The 17,857-nt window shown below is 35.3% G+C and overlaps 1 protein-coding gene across 1 annotated transcript; it reads right to left on the bottom strand.

Annotated features, from left to right (window-relative positions):
* Positions 1-1,759: 1,759 nt before the first annotated feature.
* LOC133806635 (uncharacterized) lies at positions 1,760-4,494 on the bottom strand. Its single transcript, XM_062244729.1, has 3 exons — positions 4,195-4,494; positions 3,162-4,046; positions 1,760-1,951 (listed from the first exon to the last, which is right to left on the bottom strand). Exons 1-3 carry the CDS (start codon positions 4,492-4,494, stop codon positions 1,760-1,762), a joined length of 1,377 nt encoding a protein of 458 aa, XP_062100713.1.
* Between the last annotated feature and the right edge of the window lie 13,363 nt (positions 4,495-17,857).

The raw sequence follows: 17,857 nt of genomic DNA, 5'->3' as shown, positions 1-17,857 counted from the left end.
TTAAATACTTTGAAATTATACTTTTTGAAAAGTGAAGAAAAATCCTATCTTTTTTTTAGAAGTAATTTGTGCTTAAAATTATAAATCTATTTGGAAAATGATAGTTTCACTTATTTTAACTCTCACTAAAACTTGGGAATCAATATACTAATAAGTATTATTAAACTTACATTTTGTGGATTCTAGTATCTTAATAATCTTTCCTTTTAACACTTATTTTCAAATCATTATTGGTTCATGTTTATTCTCTTAAATAGTTTTATTTTCAATCTTTTATTTTATGTTCATAACATTAAAACTCATCAATCTTTGGACCTAGGTTAGAATTTATTAATTTTGGTTTAAAATAGTTTTCTTTTTTATTTTAGACAACTCATTTGGGTTCGATTTCGTGCTTACACGAACACTATATTTCATATACGATTCGTGCGCTTGCGAGTATAAATTTTTAAAACATACCCGTTTTGGGTTCATCACAAAGCAATAAGCACGAGCTTGTAATGATTATAAGGCATGGCATCCGTGACACGAGCTCATGGTGCATTCAGCTTGGGGTACGCTGGAGACTTGACGTATCCTTGGATCCTTAGAAACCCGGATACGTTATATAGACATGCATGGTTAGACATGGCATGTCCGCGGATCCCTGAAAACCCAGATACGTTATATAGACGTGCATGGTCAGACAGGGCATGTCTGATGATCCCTGAGGATCCAAGATCAGTTTTACCTAATGATTGGACCGTGCCTTAGGATGAATTGTAATATTTATAATTAGTGTGGTACATATAACACTGGGGGTTAAGTCACGTGATGACCCCAAGGCTTGTCCAAGGATTTTCTCTATAAATACTAAGATCTTGGATAAGGAAAAGGAGAATTTGTTTGTGTAATACAAAAACTCTGTCAAAATTTAGAGAGAAAAACAGTAATAATATAGATTCGTGGACTAGGTGGATTTTAACCACCGAACCACGTAAAAAAGACGAGTGTTATTGAGAGTTCTTTTCTGGTGCTCTTGAGTATCATTTTCTTATTGCGGTTTATCATTAAGCACTAATTCATCCCAGCTATTTTTCATAATTCGCTGTTGGTAAAAAATTGCGTCAACAAATATATATATACGTATACTCTTATTTGTTAACTTATTCATTTTAAGCACACTAATTATTGCTAGCTCTTTATATATACCTCTTTTTAATGCCATTGATAGTTTTTGTGTTTTATGTTTGTATACATACATACATACGTGCTTACAACCTTACTATTTTGTAAGCTAAAAAAATTATTCTTATGCATATATTTATGCATACATACATACATATATAGATGTTCATACTTGTATTGTATGTATACTTTTTACAAGTATATATGTATGTTTTTTGGCAATTTATAACCACGTCATGTTGTGATACTTAGTAAAGCGACAATCTTGTTTCACATGTTCGTGATATATAAGAAACAAAGTTGTGTGAATCACACATTTTATTGCTTGTAGTTAAGATATTTTATCGTACTAAGAAAAGTATTTTTTCACATACTTGATATTTGTAGGAGGAAGTGTCGATCCACTATTAGGATTTAGGAGAATGCAGTAGCCACTATCTTTAATTTCTTAAATAACATAGGGCCCTTCCCAATTTGGCACAAATTTTGTTGCATGCATACCTCTCATCACATGATCTGTAACTTTTAGGACTAGCTCTCCCTTTTGAAATATCCTTGGACATACTAACTTATCATAGGTTCGAGCCACACGTCATTGATATTGTAGCAGGTTATCTTTGGCTTTTTCCCTTCGTTCATCCACCAATTCCAATTCTTCTAGTCTTGCTTGATGCACATCCATTCCTGCTGCCATGGCCAACTTGGCGGAAGGTACATCTATCTCTGCAGGTAGTACTACTTCTGACCCATATACCAAATAGAATGGTGCAAATCCTGTTGATCCCTATTTTGAAGTGTGATAAGCCCATAAAGCCAGAGGGACAAATTCATGCCAGATTGTGGGACTATCATGTACCATACGACTCAAAACTCATAATAGTAACTTGTTAAAAGCTTCAACAATACCATTCCCTTGTGGGTAGTACCTAGTTGACTTTCCATGGGAAATTTGATAATCTTCTAATAACTTCTTCGTTGCTTTTCCTGTAAAATGTGTACCATTATCTAACAAGATTCTTTTTGGTATTCCAAATTGACAAATAATGTGTTCTAGAATAAAAGTTGCCACAGTTTCTGTAGAGGCCTTATTCAATGGGATTGCTTCCGCCCATTTTGTGAAACATTCTATTACTGCTAAGGTCCAAATTCTTCCTTAAGAAGGTGGTGAAATCAGATCTATGAGATCCATGGCCCAAGTGTGGAATGGCCAAGGAGTAGTCACAGATTGTAGAGGGATTGCTGGAGCATGTATTTTGTTCCCAAAAATTTGACATTTTTGGCATTCTCTTGCAAACTTCACGGCATCCATCTCCATGGTTGGCCAATAGTACCCTATACGAACCATTTCTTCATACAACTTTCGTCCTCCTTGATGTTCACCACAATCCCCATGTTGTATTTCTTTCATAACTTCCTATGCTTCTTCATTGCTAATGCAACGCAACAACTTCCCATTGAATCCTTTACGATAAAGGTCATTATTGTCTTTTAAACAATATTTGCTTATATGTCTTAGTAACTTTTCCTTTTGTTTCTTATCACATGGAGTCACTTTATCTCGAAAATACTCTTGGTACGACCTCCTCCAATCATCAATTTCGGTGATTAAGATCGCGTCAGTGCTATTAAATATGAGTTGGTAGTTCGGGCAATTTTTTTAAAAACTTGCAGCATCTTCCTCCATATTTTCCTAGTAGTAACCCCGCTCTTTACAACCTTCTTGATAATTTAGGGCCTTCCATCCCACAAGTAATATCATGAATTTCCTCCATTCGTGCAATAGCTTATTCTTGCCTTAGACATCTTGCCAATACTCTGTCTGAGGATCGGTGATAAAGTGCATTTTTAATCATAACGAAATGTCGTCTTTCTTTGAAGCTAGTCGTTTTTGGTTCGGTAAGTTTAGTTACTATTTGTTGCTGCCATTCCTCGAGTTCAAATCCTCTTTTGTATCCCAAAATAACTAAACACTTTTGATTGATTATTTTGCATACCAAATTTTGAGTTTCAGATACCTCAACCTTAGAAGCCATGGTAGCTAAAGCATCAACATACCTATTTTGTGTTCGAGGCATGTGTTCAAACTGACATTCCTGAAAATTATTTGCTAATTCTTGGACCATTACTCGATATATTGCCAGTGATGGTTCTTTCACAGAAAATTCTCCTTTGACTTGCTGGATAACGAGCTTAGAGTCTCCCTTAATTACAACTTTTTTTACTTCCATGTTTAGTGCAGCTGTCATTCCCAAAATAAGTGCCTCATATTCAGCCTCATTATTAGTACAATCAAAAGACAACTTATTTGCCTGAGTATGATTCTTACCTTCTGGGTTGGTCAATACTATTCCTGCACCTCCCCCATTGGAGGTTGACGACCCATCAAATGTTATTATCCATTTCTTTTGTATTTCGTCATCACAAACCATAGCTTCAGGTAAACCTCCTGGGATTTCTTTTGGGGTCCAATCCTTGTCATTATTGGATGAATATGTTAGCAAATCAGACAAGGCTTGAATTTTTTGTGCTCTTGGATACATGACGCTGATATCAAACTCGTTGAGCATTAGTATCCAGCGAGTTATTCTACAAGAAGGTATGGGTTTATTGAGCATGGATTTTATGGGGTATGCTTTAGTCATTATCATTACTTTATGTGCTACCAAGTAATGTCGCAATCTTTGAGTTGTGTACACCAAGGCCAGACACTGTTTTTCAACATACAGATAATTTATCTCGACCCCTTTCATTTGCCTACTGAGGTAATACACGGGGTTCTCTTTCCCATCAACCTCCTGTGCTAATAGCGTCCCAATAGATGTTTCGGTAACAACCAAATATAATAGCAGTGGAACTTCTGGTAGTGGTGCTATCATAACCTGAGGGGATGACAATACAGTTTTTATCTTGTCAAATGAGCTTTGCTGTTTTTCTCCCCAGCCAAAGGGCACTCTCTTTCGCATTAATGCTTGGAGCGGGCTTGTGAATTCGGATAAAGCTGGTATGAAAACGTCGTAGGTATGATACTTTTCCAAGAAAACTTTTCAATTCTTTGGATGATTGTGGTACCCTTATGGCTAATATAGCTTTGGTCTTGTCTTCGTCAATGCTTATACCATTCTTATGTACGACAAATCCCAAAAATTTCCCTGCATTTACGCCAAAGGCACATTTGAGGGGATTCATCTTGAGCTTGTACCTTCTACATCTTTGGAATGCTTTCTCAAGGTCATGAATATGGTCGAACTTGCTCTGTGATTTGACGACGATGTCATCAACATATACCTCAATATTTTCATGTATCATATCATGGAATATTGCTGTCATTGCTCTTTGATATGTGGCGCCAACATTTTTCAAACCAAATGACATAACAGTGTAGTTGATAACTCTACAAATTAGAGTTATTTTACCACATTTTTTTATGCTAATTGTTGCTTAGTCTTTGAGTTTTTAAGTAATTTATTAAGTTTTTAAGTAATTTTATATTTATTAGTCTTATTGTAATTTTCTAGATTTTTATATGTTTTTATAGATATTTTATTGTTTTATGTTGTAATTTAATTATTTAAAATTAGTATTGTTAGTTTGAATGCTAAAAGTATGATTTTATTGAAATTAAATGTTATGTAAATTTAATTTTAATTAATATTTCCATGGAAGTTATATGGTATATTTTATTAGTGAAAATATTTAATTTTAATTTAGTTTATGATTATTTTGTAGAAAACAATGTTGCATTTTGGTACTTTGAAAAGTAAGGAAAGGAAAAGAAGTAAAGTTGGAAAAGAAGTGAAGTAAAGTGGCATTTTTGAGGAAGTTTAAGCCCACTGCCCCCTTGCACCCCAGCTGCCTCTTGAAGTCTTGCCCGGCCCGTTTCTCCCTTCCTGCCCAGCCTTTGGGCCCAGCTCCTTCAGCCAAACGCCTTGCCCAGCCCGTATCTTCTTCAGCTTCCCAGCAGCAAGCCTCCACGCCACCAGCCCTCAGCTACAGCCCACATGCCAGCCACCCAGCAGCACCCTTCGGTCCAGCAGCTCAAGCCCCACGGTTCCCCTTCAGCAGCCGCCTAGCCCAGCTCCCTGCCACAACCTTCCTTTCCTCTTGAGCCCAAAAATTGGTCTCCTTGTCCCCTTATCCCACAATGCCCAAAAATGCCATTTTTTACCCAAAATTTTCTACATATTTTACCCTATAACATCTTCATTACACCTTATAATTTACTCCTATTTGCCATATTATTATTAATTTAATATATTTAATTAATTTAAATTTATTATTTTAATACTATCATTTTGGCTATAAATAGGGAATTTTCAAGACCATTAAGGAGTGCTTAATTTTGGAAGAGGTTACACTTTAATTTCTACACTTTCAAGACCCTCCATTCTCTTCATCTTTTTCTTCTTTTTGGTCATTTTTCTATGAGTTTTTAGAGGAAAAATTTAGGAGTTCCTCCTCCAAATTTTCCTATTTATGTTTGTAATTTTTTGGTTTGTAATTTCTATTCTAATTATGAGTTTCTAATCTTTTTAAGATTATTAAGGTGATGATGAAACAATATGTAACTAAATAGTATTTATTTTGTATGTTGATTTGCCATTTGTGCAACAAAGTTTATGGATTTTTCTTTTTCAAATATCTTCTTTCATCTTAAATATCATGTATTTTTTATTGTTAGCACATATTTACACTTTGTTCTTCATTAGTGCAAAATTATAATATTCTTTGATTAAGGTGTGCCATTAAATTGTGCACATCAAATGCTTAGAACAAAAATATTATGTTTTGCCTTATAAATAATATTCATTGATTTATTTGTTATTTCATTAGATTGATTTACATTAAATACTTGAAATTATAATTTTAAAAGTGAAGATAAATTCTACATTTTTATGAAAACTTGTGCTTAAATAGAATATCTAATTTGAATAAGTGATGGTTTGATTAATTTATTCTATTACTAAAACTTGGAAATCAATGTACTTATAAATATTATTGAACTTATATTTTGTGGATTCTATTATCTTAATAATCTTTCTTCTACCATCTTGTTTACAATTATTTATTTATATATATTTCCTTCAATTTATTTATTATTATCTTTTATTTTATTTTCATTATACAAAAATCTCTTCAATCTTTGGAGCTAGGTTAAAATTTATTAATTTTGGTTTAAAATAGTTTTCTTTTTATTTTAGACAACTCCTTCGGGTTCGACCCTGTGCTTACACGAACACTGTATTTCATATACGATTTGTGCGCTTGCGAGTTATAAATATTTAAAACATACTCGTTTTGGGTCCATCAGTAGTAAATGTTTCCGAATGGTGTTCGAAAGGCTGTTTTTGTTGCATCTTCTTAAGCCATTTTAATTTGATTATACCCACTAAATCCATCTATAAAAGAGAACATCTCACAGTTTGCAGTAGCATCAATTAGAGTGTCAAGGTTCGGCAAAGGAAAGTCATCCTTTGGACAAGCTCTGTTAAGATCTTGATAGTCGACACAAATCCTTATCTTCCCATTCTTCTTCTTTACTGGCACAATATTAGCCAACCAAATTGGATGCTTTCATGTATGAATGAATCCTGCCTTTAGCAATTTTTCAATTTCTGTCTTCATTTGAAGCAGAATTTCAGGCCTGTAATTCCTTGAGGTCTGCTTTATAGGCCTGGTCTCTGGTAAGGTACTTAAATTATGTGTAACAAATTTAGGATCTAATCTAGGCATATCTTCATAAGTCCATGCAAAAACGTCTCAATATATGTATAATAAATCTATTAACTCACCTCGTATTGTTACATGTAAATCAGCCGAAATGAATACAGGTTTCTTTTCTTCAGGGCTTTCTGCCAAGTTAATTTCTTCCAATTTATTGATCTTATATTTTGGCTCTTTGTGTGAGATTGGCTCGTCTTCCACCCTTACGCCATTTTGAAGATGTAATGGGGCCAAGCCACCCTCAATTTTGTCTACACCAGCAATGGTGGGGTCAGGTATTGATGCTGACCCCGCACACCGTCATAATTGATACGCCTTGTTTCCGTTGGGTAACATGACCTTTTCTACCTTTCTTTCCTTCTTGGGTTTAATAGTTGGAGGCTCTGTAACGCCCTGCTAATTAGGGTCCATTACAAGGCGTGTTTTGAAACCAGTGCTGGACTTACTAACAAGTCATTTGGACTAAACATGTGATTAACCACTAAGGTTTGGGTACTAAAATCTTTTGATCGTTTCATAAACATTTCTATTAAGTTAAAGATAAGTTCTTTACATGGGATCCCAAAATAATTAGTTTAAAAGTCTGTTACAAAACTTAGATTACACATTAAGCCGTCCTAAGCGGCAAAAGCTGGGTTTAACCCTAGTTCCTCTGAGCATCTCGGCCGTGGTGGTCGAGCAGACTACATATGTACTGCTAATGCCCTCCGACTCATGGTTGGTTGAGCTTCTCTTTACCTTTACCTGCACCACAAAGCACCTGTGAGCCAGAAGACTCAAAAAGAAAACTTAATCAACAGTTCAGTGAATAAAACAACCATCAAACAGTAATAACTAAATCTAGTGCATTCATTTAACCCAATTGGAGACCATAGAGTCACACAAGTGCGTGTCACACATTCTTTCAAGTTGTTGGCATCCGAGCCAGTCAAGTGCATGTAGCACTCCCAGGGTGGCCCAGCCATGGTGGCCTGTACTCCACGTGCATTATGCCATTCTTAGTTCATAAACTAAGTTCCTTATGTCCTTGACTGATAAGTCAAGCCACCACGTGCCTCCAACTTATAAGTTGAAGCCTTGGGATTTTCAACCATTAAGAATCTCCCAGAGCCCATTATATTCTCAACTAGTAAGTTGTTCCCCATTTAACATCCTACTAATACCCTAGTTTGTAAACTAAGCTTCACAGTCATAACAAACAGCCACATGTTTCATATTGCACACCTAACAGATAATCACACAATGCATTATAATACATTCACTCCACAGTCATAAGCATAATCATAATTATGCACATTATAGTGTACCTAATCAAACATCTGCAACATAATTATAATCATGTTCATCACCTTAACTAAGCTCTAATCATGCATTCACATAACAGGTGCAGTTTTCTTACCTTTGGTCCGTATGCGGGTTACTAGCGACAACCCTCCGAGCACGATCCCCGATTCAAGCCCTTAGCGAAAACCTAGTCACAACCGCGATAAAGAAGTTCCCATCAATAACAGGTAAATAACAACTTCCAGACCAACTCTTAGCCTTCGGGACATTGAAATCCACTTAACAAGGAAGTAGGATCGATCCCGAGCCCAAACGATTAAGTTCCCATTCTAAAAATCTTAGTTAAGCCAAAATTCCCCTTAAGAGCCGCGGCCCCTCCCAGCCGAGCCGCGGCCCGCCTCTAAATCCAGAGGGGACCTTCCTGGAAACCAACGCGTGTCGCGGCACGCCCTTGAGGCGCCGCGGCCAGCCCCTGCATCCGAGCCCTGCTGGCTCAAAATCTCCTTCGCAGGCTGCGACTCACCATAAAAGAGCCGCGACTAATCACCACGAACCCAGAATTTTCTGAGTTTTTCTTCAACCAAACCCAACCAAACTCATCCAATTTCCTCCCACTCTTCCAATATAATTCCCACAACCTATGTAATCATTCTTACCAACAAAACCCAATTAATTACCATAATCAAACTCATCAAAATCCACCAACTCAACCTTCCTACTATCAACATGCATCAACATATTTTCTCTAAATATTCAGCAAAGCTAACCAAGAATTTTTAGTTCGGAAGCCTTACCTTAACTGTGATGAAACCCTTGAACCTCTGATTTTCCCCCAAGCCCAACACCTTGCTTTCCCAAGCTTTACTCCTCACTTTTCCAAAAAAACCTCCTCAAGCTTCTATGGCACCTAGAGAACGTGAAAGAGAGAAAGGACAGCTGCTGAGTTCTTTGTTTCCCTTTTGTTCCTTAACCTTCTCAGCAATCCCAGCCCACTCAAACACTAAACTTAGCCCAAAATGACCATTCTACCCCTTGCCCTTATCTTATTCATCAAGTGTTCACAAGGGCAATTTTTTCCTTTTCTTTAAATCCCGCCTTCCACAATTTGCATCCAATAATTATCGCTATTTCCAATATTCTCACATGGTTACCAATAAATTCCCATTACCCACTAATTCCTGGTAATGTACTAAATTACTAAAATACCCCGAACCGGGTATTTAGACCCCGTTGTGACTTTTTCGCTAACTTGCTCATCGGGACTGCCTCTCGTCAACTAACCCAAATATATCCACATAATAATGTGGTCTCAATCACACAAACTCATATTTGCATTTATACCCCAAACAGGTCAAATTACTAATATACCCCTCTTATAAGAAACGGGCCCACATATACATATTCAATATCTTTAAAATACAAGCATGATTATATTATAATATAAGTCACATAATAATTCAATTATTGCCTTCCGGCCCCCTAATCCAGGCACTAAGCCTTATTAGGAAATTTGGGATGTTACAGGCTCACTTATCATATCGTATTCTTCCCATTTTGGTAAGCACACCCCTCATGGTCTTGTACCATTTCTATGTTATTTTCTAAGAGTTCATCAAAGAACATTGCTTCGGCCATGTAAGCTTCCTCCCTAGTGGATGGTGTTTTGATTGGTGTGATATGAATGTCCTTTCCACGAATATGTGCCTTGATACATTGGTGCAATGTTGATGGCACACAATTGTGTGTGTGAATCCATTGCCTCCCGAGTAAGAGATGATATGACAAATCTGCTTCTATCACATGAAACCGAGTGGGACTTCTTATTGGTCCCATTTATAGTTCAACCGTAACATATCCCATTGTTTTTACTGGCTTTGCAGCAAAGCCAGTTAGTGTGATTGTTTGCGGAATAAGCCCTCCTTTCACTATTTTCATGGCAGAGTAGATCCCTATTGGCATAAGATTCACTGAAGCCCCATTATCTACCAAGGCGCATTTGAGTTTTAGTCTGTTAACCTTGGCCTCAACATATAGTGGATGATTGTGAAGAAATGGAGATGTTTGTATGTCAGCACTAGTAAAAATGATTGCTCCTTCAGACTTTTTAGCAATATTTTGTATCAAGTGTCCTACTACATAACATGAAGGACCATGACGCTGAGAGATTTGAACCAATGCTTTTGTGGCCTCCTTTTTTGCGTCTTGCCTAAACTCTAAGCAATCAAAGAAATCTCGAAATAACTTAGTTTGTAATAATGGTTCAACCATGCTGTTTTTGTACTCACATTTGTTAGGAGGCTCTTCTTCGACTTCTTCGATAAGTATGTCTTGAGATATCCCTGTGAGGATGAGAGGAGATTCCTTTGTGCATGTCATTACAGTTCCTCCATTTTGGTGTTGAGGAAATGGTCTTTGTTCCACTGTATTTGGATCTATGATGATTTCTCCTTTTTCTAGTCGTTCATAGAAGATCTTTCTAAGAGTATAACATCTCATTGTTGGATGATTAATTTTTTGATGATAATGAAAATATAAGTCATGTTGTTTTTCTTATGGTGTAGGCAAATTTGCAATAAATAGAAATGTTACTTCCCTATCTCGAATTCATAATTCTAACAAACTGCAAACTCTCTCTTTGTTGCAAGGAAATTCTGGAGGTTTATTATTTTGCTTGGTTCTTTTGTGTGCCTCAAAATCTTGTCTTCCTTGAGCTAGCGCTATGTCAACACTACGTTTTTCTCCCTTCCATGAACGATGTGCTTGATCCTTGGTGTTTTTTGGTTTGGCAAGGCGAGATACAGTGGCTTTCAGTATTTCTTGACTTCGCAATAAGTTCTACAAAATTATAGATAGCACGATTCTCAATATGCAAACGATACTCATCAAGCATTCCTTTGATGCACATCTTAACTAGATCTTTTTCGGGCATAGTTTCAGCACAATCAAGGGCCTTTTTCTTAGAATTTTTGCACATATTCAATAAGTCTTTCTCCTATGTTTTGTCTTTCTCCTAAGAGATTAGCTATACTCCATTTATCTTCAATCATAAAGAACTTGACACAAAATTGAGAGACTAAATCATCCCAACTTCGTAATGATGGTAGGCTCGTATACCAAGAATAAGCCCAATCAGTGAGAGACTTTGAAAATTCTCGGATCCTTAGTTCGGAATCATGTGCATAGAGCCTTAGATCGTCAATAAATTGAATAACATGTTCTTTGGCATTACAAAATTTTCCATTATATTTTTGAAATGTTGGGCTCATGTAGCCTCGCAGATATGGTTTCACCGCAACTTCCATAAGGTATGGTGGATTAAAATCAATGGAAGTTACTACCGATGATGCTTTACCTCTTTCAGACTTAAGAAGGACGATTAGCTCATACTTTGTAACGAATCCAGAGACAAATCGTGTCTCTTCACCAATTCTTTCAGCAATTTTAGATGTCCTATTGCCTCTCGCATTGTCGGGTGTTGTCTAGATATGATGTTCAGTAATGCTTATATGCCTCACTGGAGACCCATTTGTCCCGCGCTCATCTGGTAGGCCAATTCTGTCGGCAATAGCTTCTTGGTGTGTTTGTGGAAAAAGGGTACTTAGTAATTGCATCATACCATCTTGAGCCCTCTGAAGTTTTTCGAGTCTTGCCAGCACAACATTGTCTGCATTTTTTGCATTATTATTGTTGTTGTTGTTGTTGTCATTTCGTAAATTCTCTAATTGATTCCGAGTTTCCTGCTCACGGATGTCCATAGAGGAAGACATTTGAATTCAAACAAGAGAATAAACTTGAATACCCTGCCTTTATTTAGATATAAATAGATTAATAACGTCCCCAGTTGAGTCACCAAAATGTTCAGGGGTTCTAACTGAACATTTAATAATAATATAAACAATATAATGAACTATCGATGATATATGCTCAGGACGAAGAAATAAATAAAAAACAACACACACATTTACGTGGTTTAGCAATATATGTGCAGTTATTGCCTACATCCACGGTAGCAAGAATTGTCTTCTTATTATTAATAGAAAATTACAACAAAGGAAGCATAGCCCATCATCTCTATTGCTTAAAGAGCTTAGAGAGATTTGTGGTATAAATTGCCTTTTGTATCTTAGGATGTTTATTTTACTGAATATAGCTAGCTTGTAGTAATTTTGTAGCAAGCTAGATTATGTCAGGTTGGAGACATATATGAATTTGTAGCAAGCTAGGTTATGCAAGGTTGGAAAATTTATATATATGTACATTTGTGGTAGCTAGATTATGCAAGGTTGCAATTATATATGATCTTATAGTAAGCTATGTTATGCAAGGTTGGAAATATATCTATATATGTTAGGGTGAGAAGACATGGTGTAACTCCCACTTCTTTCTACAAATGCATTATAACAATTATTAAAACTTTTGAGTGCATTACAATGTTAATCGAAGGCTAGAGCTATTAAGTAAAGTGGAAGAATAACTAATGAATACGCAACTATAATATCCATGGGCATTTCATTAGTATAATACCCATAGAATGATGCAAAATACAAGCAAACAATCACTAAAGTTATGAGCAATAAAGAGAAATTCATGATTAGATGATGAATTTTATCTAGAAGGGTAAGAGATGAAGAAGTTGTTGCAAGTAAATGGTTGAAGAAACGAGTATTTATAGGACAAAAACTAGCCGTTATGACCGTTGGTGAATAGTGATCTGACCGTTGGAAACAATAACGTGACCGTTGGGGATATAGCTGTATTCTATTGTGGGATTTTAACAATTGTAAGTTGTTGAAGTAACCAACACATAAGAATAATTAATTTATGGATGTTAGAGAAACTTTTTCAGAAAATTTTGTGAGTAAAAAATGTTGAACTAAGTAATATAAGAAGATTGGGAAGTTTTCATTTTTTTTGTTACTATTCACCGGTACTATTCATAGTGGGTCCCACAGTGGGGTCCACCACATGGGTCCCACATGTTGATGCAGTAGTGATACAATGATGACTTTAGCAAACCACTATGCTTGATATTTTGAATATTTTATTATTCCACTATGCTTGATATTTTAAATATTTTATTAGCATAGTAACCCAAGGTTTTCCTATAAATAAGTTCTTCCAAAACTCATTTTGAATTACAAAACCTCTTTTTCTTTTTCTCACTCAGCCTAAAAATCTTCTTAACACTCTTTTAAAGTTCTAAATCTCTAAGATCTAGGCGAAGTTCTGTTTGTAACGCTAGCCTATGAAAACATTTTAGGTAAGCTCCTTACCGAGTCTTTCAATTCAGTTACTTAGCTATTATATATATAAATTATTTTACTATGCTGTTATAATGCTAAAATTTATATATAGATTATTTTACCATGCCGTTATAATGCCAACATTTGTATATATTATTTTACCATGTCGTTATAATGCCAAATTTATATATAGATTATTTTACTATGCAGTTATCAGGGCCGTCTTAAATATTTTGGAGGCCCTGTTCTAATCTAAAATTTTGGGCCCCTAAAAAAAAAAAGTTTAACAATTTAACATTAAAAGTGGAATTGGGAATAGAAACAACCTTTAGAAATGGAACTTAATAATCGTTCATTTAAAAATGGAAATAATGTTTCATTTCATTTATTTAAAAAAAAAAACTGAAAAAGTAAGTAAATGAATTGGGTCATTTAGTTTATTGGGCCCTGGGCAATAGACCAGATTGCACAGTCACATAGCCGGCCCTGACAGTTATAATGCCAAAATTTATATATAGATTATTTTACCATGTCGTTATAATGCCAACATTTATATATAGATTATTTTACCATGTCGTTATAATGCCAAAATTTATATATAGATTATTTTACCATGTTGTTATAATTTACAATGCCAAAATTGAAATATAAACTATTTTTTATGTGTCATTATAATACTAAACTTATATAGGCTATGGTCACACTTTGGACTATTATGGACTTTTATTATATGACCTTATTCCATACTATTATGGACTGATATTATGACCTGGACATTCCTGTATGATCATGACCACGACTTTTAGACCAGGATCTTGCCATGGGCAATTATAGTATGACCATACGCCTGGACATAAAATAGGAAAAATGGAATAATAAAAATTATAAACTAAAATTACATCATGTAGATTTTATGTAAGTTAATAGTTTGTGTTTTTATCAGGAAGCTAACTATTTCAGTTGTTTTATCAGGACGCAAGGTAAGTAGAATCCTCATCTACAACACAAGTCTTTTATGTGTCTTATGTGCAATTATATGCTTTACATGTTATTCTGCCATGCATATTGTATTTATGCAAAAGTTATTTTCAAGTATGTTATATTTATTATGCATAAGCACGCTTTATGTTTACAGATAAATTATTGAAAGCGTTAAAGTAGAAGTGCTGCTTGGGAGACCTATGTCCCAAAATGTAATAAGGGAGATGTACTTCCCTATATAATGAATGTTTATGAGGGAGAAATTCTCTATTATCATGTTTATGCTCAGGTGAGAATGTGATTCCCTATGTAATATCGGCAGCAGCATCCTCTGGGGCCCAAATGAAAGGAAAGTGAAAGAAAGAAAATACATAACATGTTGCACGATTATTTTAATGCATATGGGGAAGTTATTCTGCTTACTGAGCCTTAGCTCATCAGATAATGTTTGTGTTGTAGGTAAGATGCCCCAAATATAAATTGTTGATGAATATACGTGGAGCTAACGTGATTGTATATATGGGGCTGACCTGAAGGGAGTGGAGTTCGGCTATGGTATATTATAAATAAACAAGAAACTTGATTTTATATTTATATTTCATAAAAAATATTTTGTGAACTTTATAATTTACATAAAGCTTTAAAAGTATTTCACGAACTTTGTAATTTACATAAATCTTTTCAATTTATCGGTTGGATATATCTCTAGTTCTACGTTAAGGTGTAGTAACGCCACGAAAATTATTTATAAAAGTATTAAGATTTGTATGTAAGATAAATTTTTTATTTGGCTGTGGGTATTGTATGCTTTGAAGTTATGAACATTAGTTTATGTATTGTTTAATAAAGTTTTTTTTTTTGTAAATTCAGAATTTCAATATTATCGTATTCAGGTTCAACTTTGTTTTTATACTACATATATGTATGTTAAGAAAGGAGGTCGTTACACGTGGTGTAGGTTATGATGATCAACCTAGTCTGTTTGAGAAAAGTTGGTTTAGGCTAAGAATAGCTCATTTATGGAGAGGCACGTTAATGGCAAGTGTGGATCTTATCTTCCTTCCTTTCTGTCCCTCGTTGCTTCTGTTGGCCATCATTTTATAGGCTAGAGCTGCTTGCTAGAGAAGCTAAAATATAACTTACAAGAAAAGGCTAGGATGCAACATGTAGCTTGCAAGAGAAGGTTAAAATGTTACATGTGTTATCTGGTAAAGCTTGTTTGTTTCTGTAAGCTTCCTTCATGACACTCTTGTAATAAAATCTATGTATCATGAGCATTCTCATTATTGCACAATTCCCTTTTTAACCCTATCTATTATTTTATGCTTCAATATTCTTAAAGACTTGACGGAGAGTGAGAAATATCAAATAATGGTGAATGTGAATTTGTTTCTGTAAAAAAAAATGTGGTGCTACATAGACTAAACTGTACAAGAGGAGAGTCGAGAAAGTTCAGCTCTAAAGATAGGGAGCACACTCCTAAAAATCCATTGACGACCATGGTCTGTTATAAGAAGCGCAATACTTGTTATTAAAATGCACGGTATCCTTAAAGCTAAGGTCATATCCTAAATAAAAATCTTATTCTCTACTGTTACTAGCGCATATATGTTTCTTCTCTTTTACCACTTCTACTTGATGACCTTTCATTGTTTTTGCTTTGCTTTTCAATTATAATTCAAAATATGGTTTGCAGCATCATCCATTGATACCGCACTTACCACGGGCTCCACTAGTGTAAATAAAAGTTTTATTTTTGTTTCTAGGGACAATGGGACCAATTCAAGCAAGTATAACTTGAAAGGAACAAGAACGCTTTCTTAGTGAAGTCAAAACTACTTGAAAAAAAAAAAAACAATCTAGGAATGTAGTATAAGCCCAATCTCATCAAATAGAAGATCTGTTTCCTCATCATCCCCAAAACAGTTATTGCTTCTTCTCTTCTACTTTCCTTGGCTGGCGAAGAAAGGCACATAAAAGAAAGAGAACAACAAACCTCATGGTCAATCTCATCATACTCTTGAGCAAAAAATTTAAAAAGCCCTCATCGTCAATCTCACCTTATGTGCATTTAAAAACTCTCACAACAAAGTGGCACCATAGTCCTAATCTATAGATATTTTCTTTTAGTGACAACAAGAATTAATACAACACACGAAATAATAATAGTAATTCAAAACAAAGTAAAGGGAACATGAGAGCATTAATTCGCTATCTTTTTATTATGAATGAATATCATATACAGCATAACCCATCTAAACTGTAGACGAACTTGGAAATATATTCTGAAAATTAGTCACTAGACAAAGTTCAAAACTCTAAAGGGGAACTTAAATGTAATGCAGTTTGATAAATGACATGACTTTTCAATCAAGAAACACTATAATATTAAAAAAGATACATGTTTAACAATTAAGAAAATATAGCATTTAAACATCAATTTTTCATTTGTGCCCACTGAAATGCTACTGGTATGCTTGCATTCGGTAGAGGAATAAAAATCCCCTCCAAAATAAAAAACTTTTCTCATCTAATGACGAAAAGGGTTATAATTTTCCAGCTAAGTGGAATAAAATGAATGCAAATTTCACGAAATTCAGTACGTTAAGCATAAAGTAGATATTTCACACCCACTGTTCGATTAAATGTTCCAGTGAGAAAGCACAAATAAAATATCAAGAAATGGGGAAAAACGGAATAATTCTTTGAAAATGAAAACGTACCTTGGTTTCGGGGGCCACTGTGTGGTTCTCTTCCTCAGGGATGATAACGGACCAAGACTCCATACTCCTACCATTCCCTGCCCTCCTTTATATCACATATATCACGTATTGGGTGCAATTTTTTTACCTTTGATCCAAGCACAAGTTATTTATATAAATGACCTTTGAGCATGATCCTGTTTCGAGCCTTAGCGGTAACCTAGTCACAACCATAAACGATGTTTCAATGATAAGTTCCAAAATCCAATCCTAGGACCAATCCCTTGCTCTCGGGACCTCCATTCCCACCAAACAGGGTGGTGGAATTGTCCCCTGAGCCCTCAGGCCAAAACCCCAAAATGTACAAAAAATCATGCCTTGAAAAAAAAAAACACGGTGCTACGGCGCCAAAGTCAGAATTGCCAACCTGACCACCTGACCCGCACTATAGCGCCAAAGCCAGAGAACCCAAATTCTGGGTTTTTCTCTCCGTGTTCTTCGAGTCTCAAACCTCAAAATAGTTTCCAAACCTGTCCCAATCCCAGAAACAGACCACAAAGCAACTATAGTACCTCCAACATAGCTCAAAAACACAATAATCCAACAAAAATCCCCACTAACACCCAAAATCAACACTTGAGTTTTTGAAACTCAAGAACACTAAGAACTTCAGCAAAAACAATCAGAAACTGAGGGAGATCAAGGTCAGAATCCTTACCTTAATAACTGAAATTGCTTCCTAGCTTTACCCTAACAATT

Source organism: Humulus lupulus, chromosome X, assembly GCF_963169125.1.
Source record: "Humulus lupulus chromosome X, drHumLupu1.1, whole genome shotgun sequence".
Classification (NCBI taxonomy): Eukaryota; Viridiplantae; Streptophyta; class Magnoliopsida; order Rosales; family Cannabaceae; genus Humulus; species Humulus lupulus.
The sequence above is the reverse complement of the archived record's forward strand: the minus strand, read 5'-3'. Positions and strand labels throughout refer to the sequence as shown.

Bases quoted from the DNA above. Each gene is read 5' to 3' on its own strand.
- LOC133806635 (XM_062244729.1), bottom strand. From the start codon at position 4,494: ATGACAGCAATATTCCATGATATGATACATGAAAATATTGAGGTATAT. The intron at 4,047-4,194 runs GTATCATACCTA...TCATCCCCTCAG, and splicing joins TGAAAAGTTTTCTTGGAAAA to GTTATGATAGCACCACTACC. The intron at 1,952-3,161 runs GTATGCAAAATA...ACTTCAAAATAG, and splicing joins TATCTGAAACTCAAAATTTG to GGATCAACAGGATTTGCACC.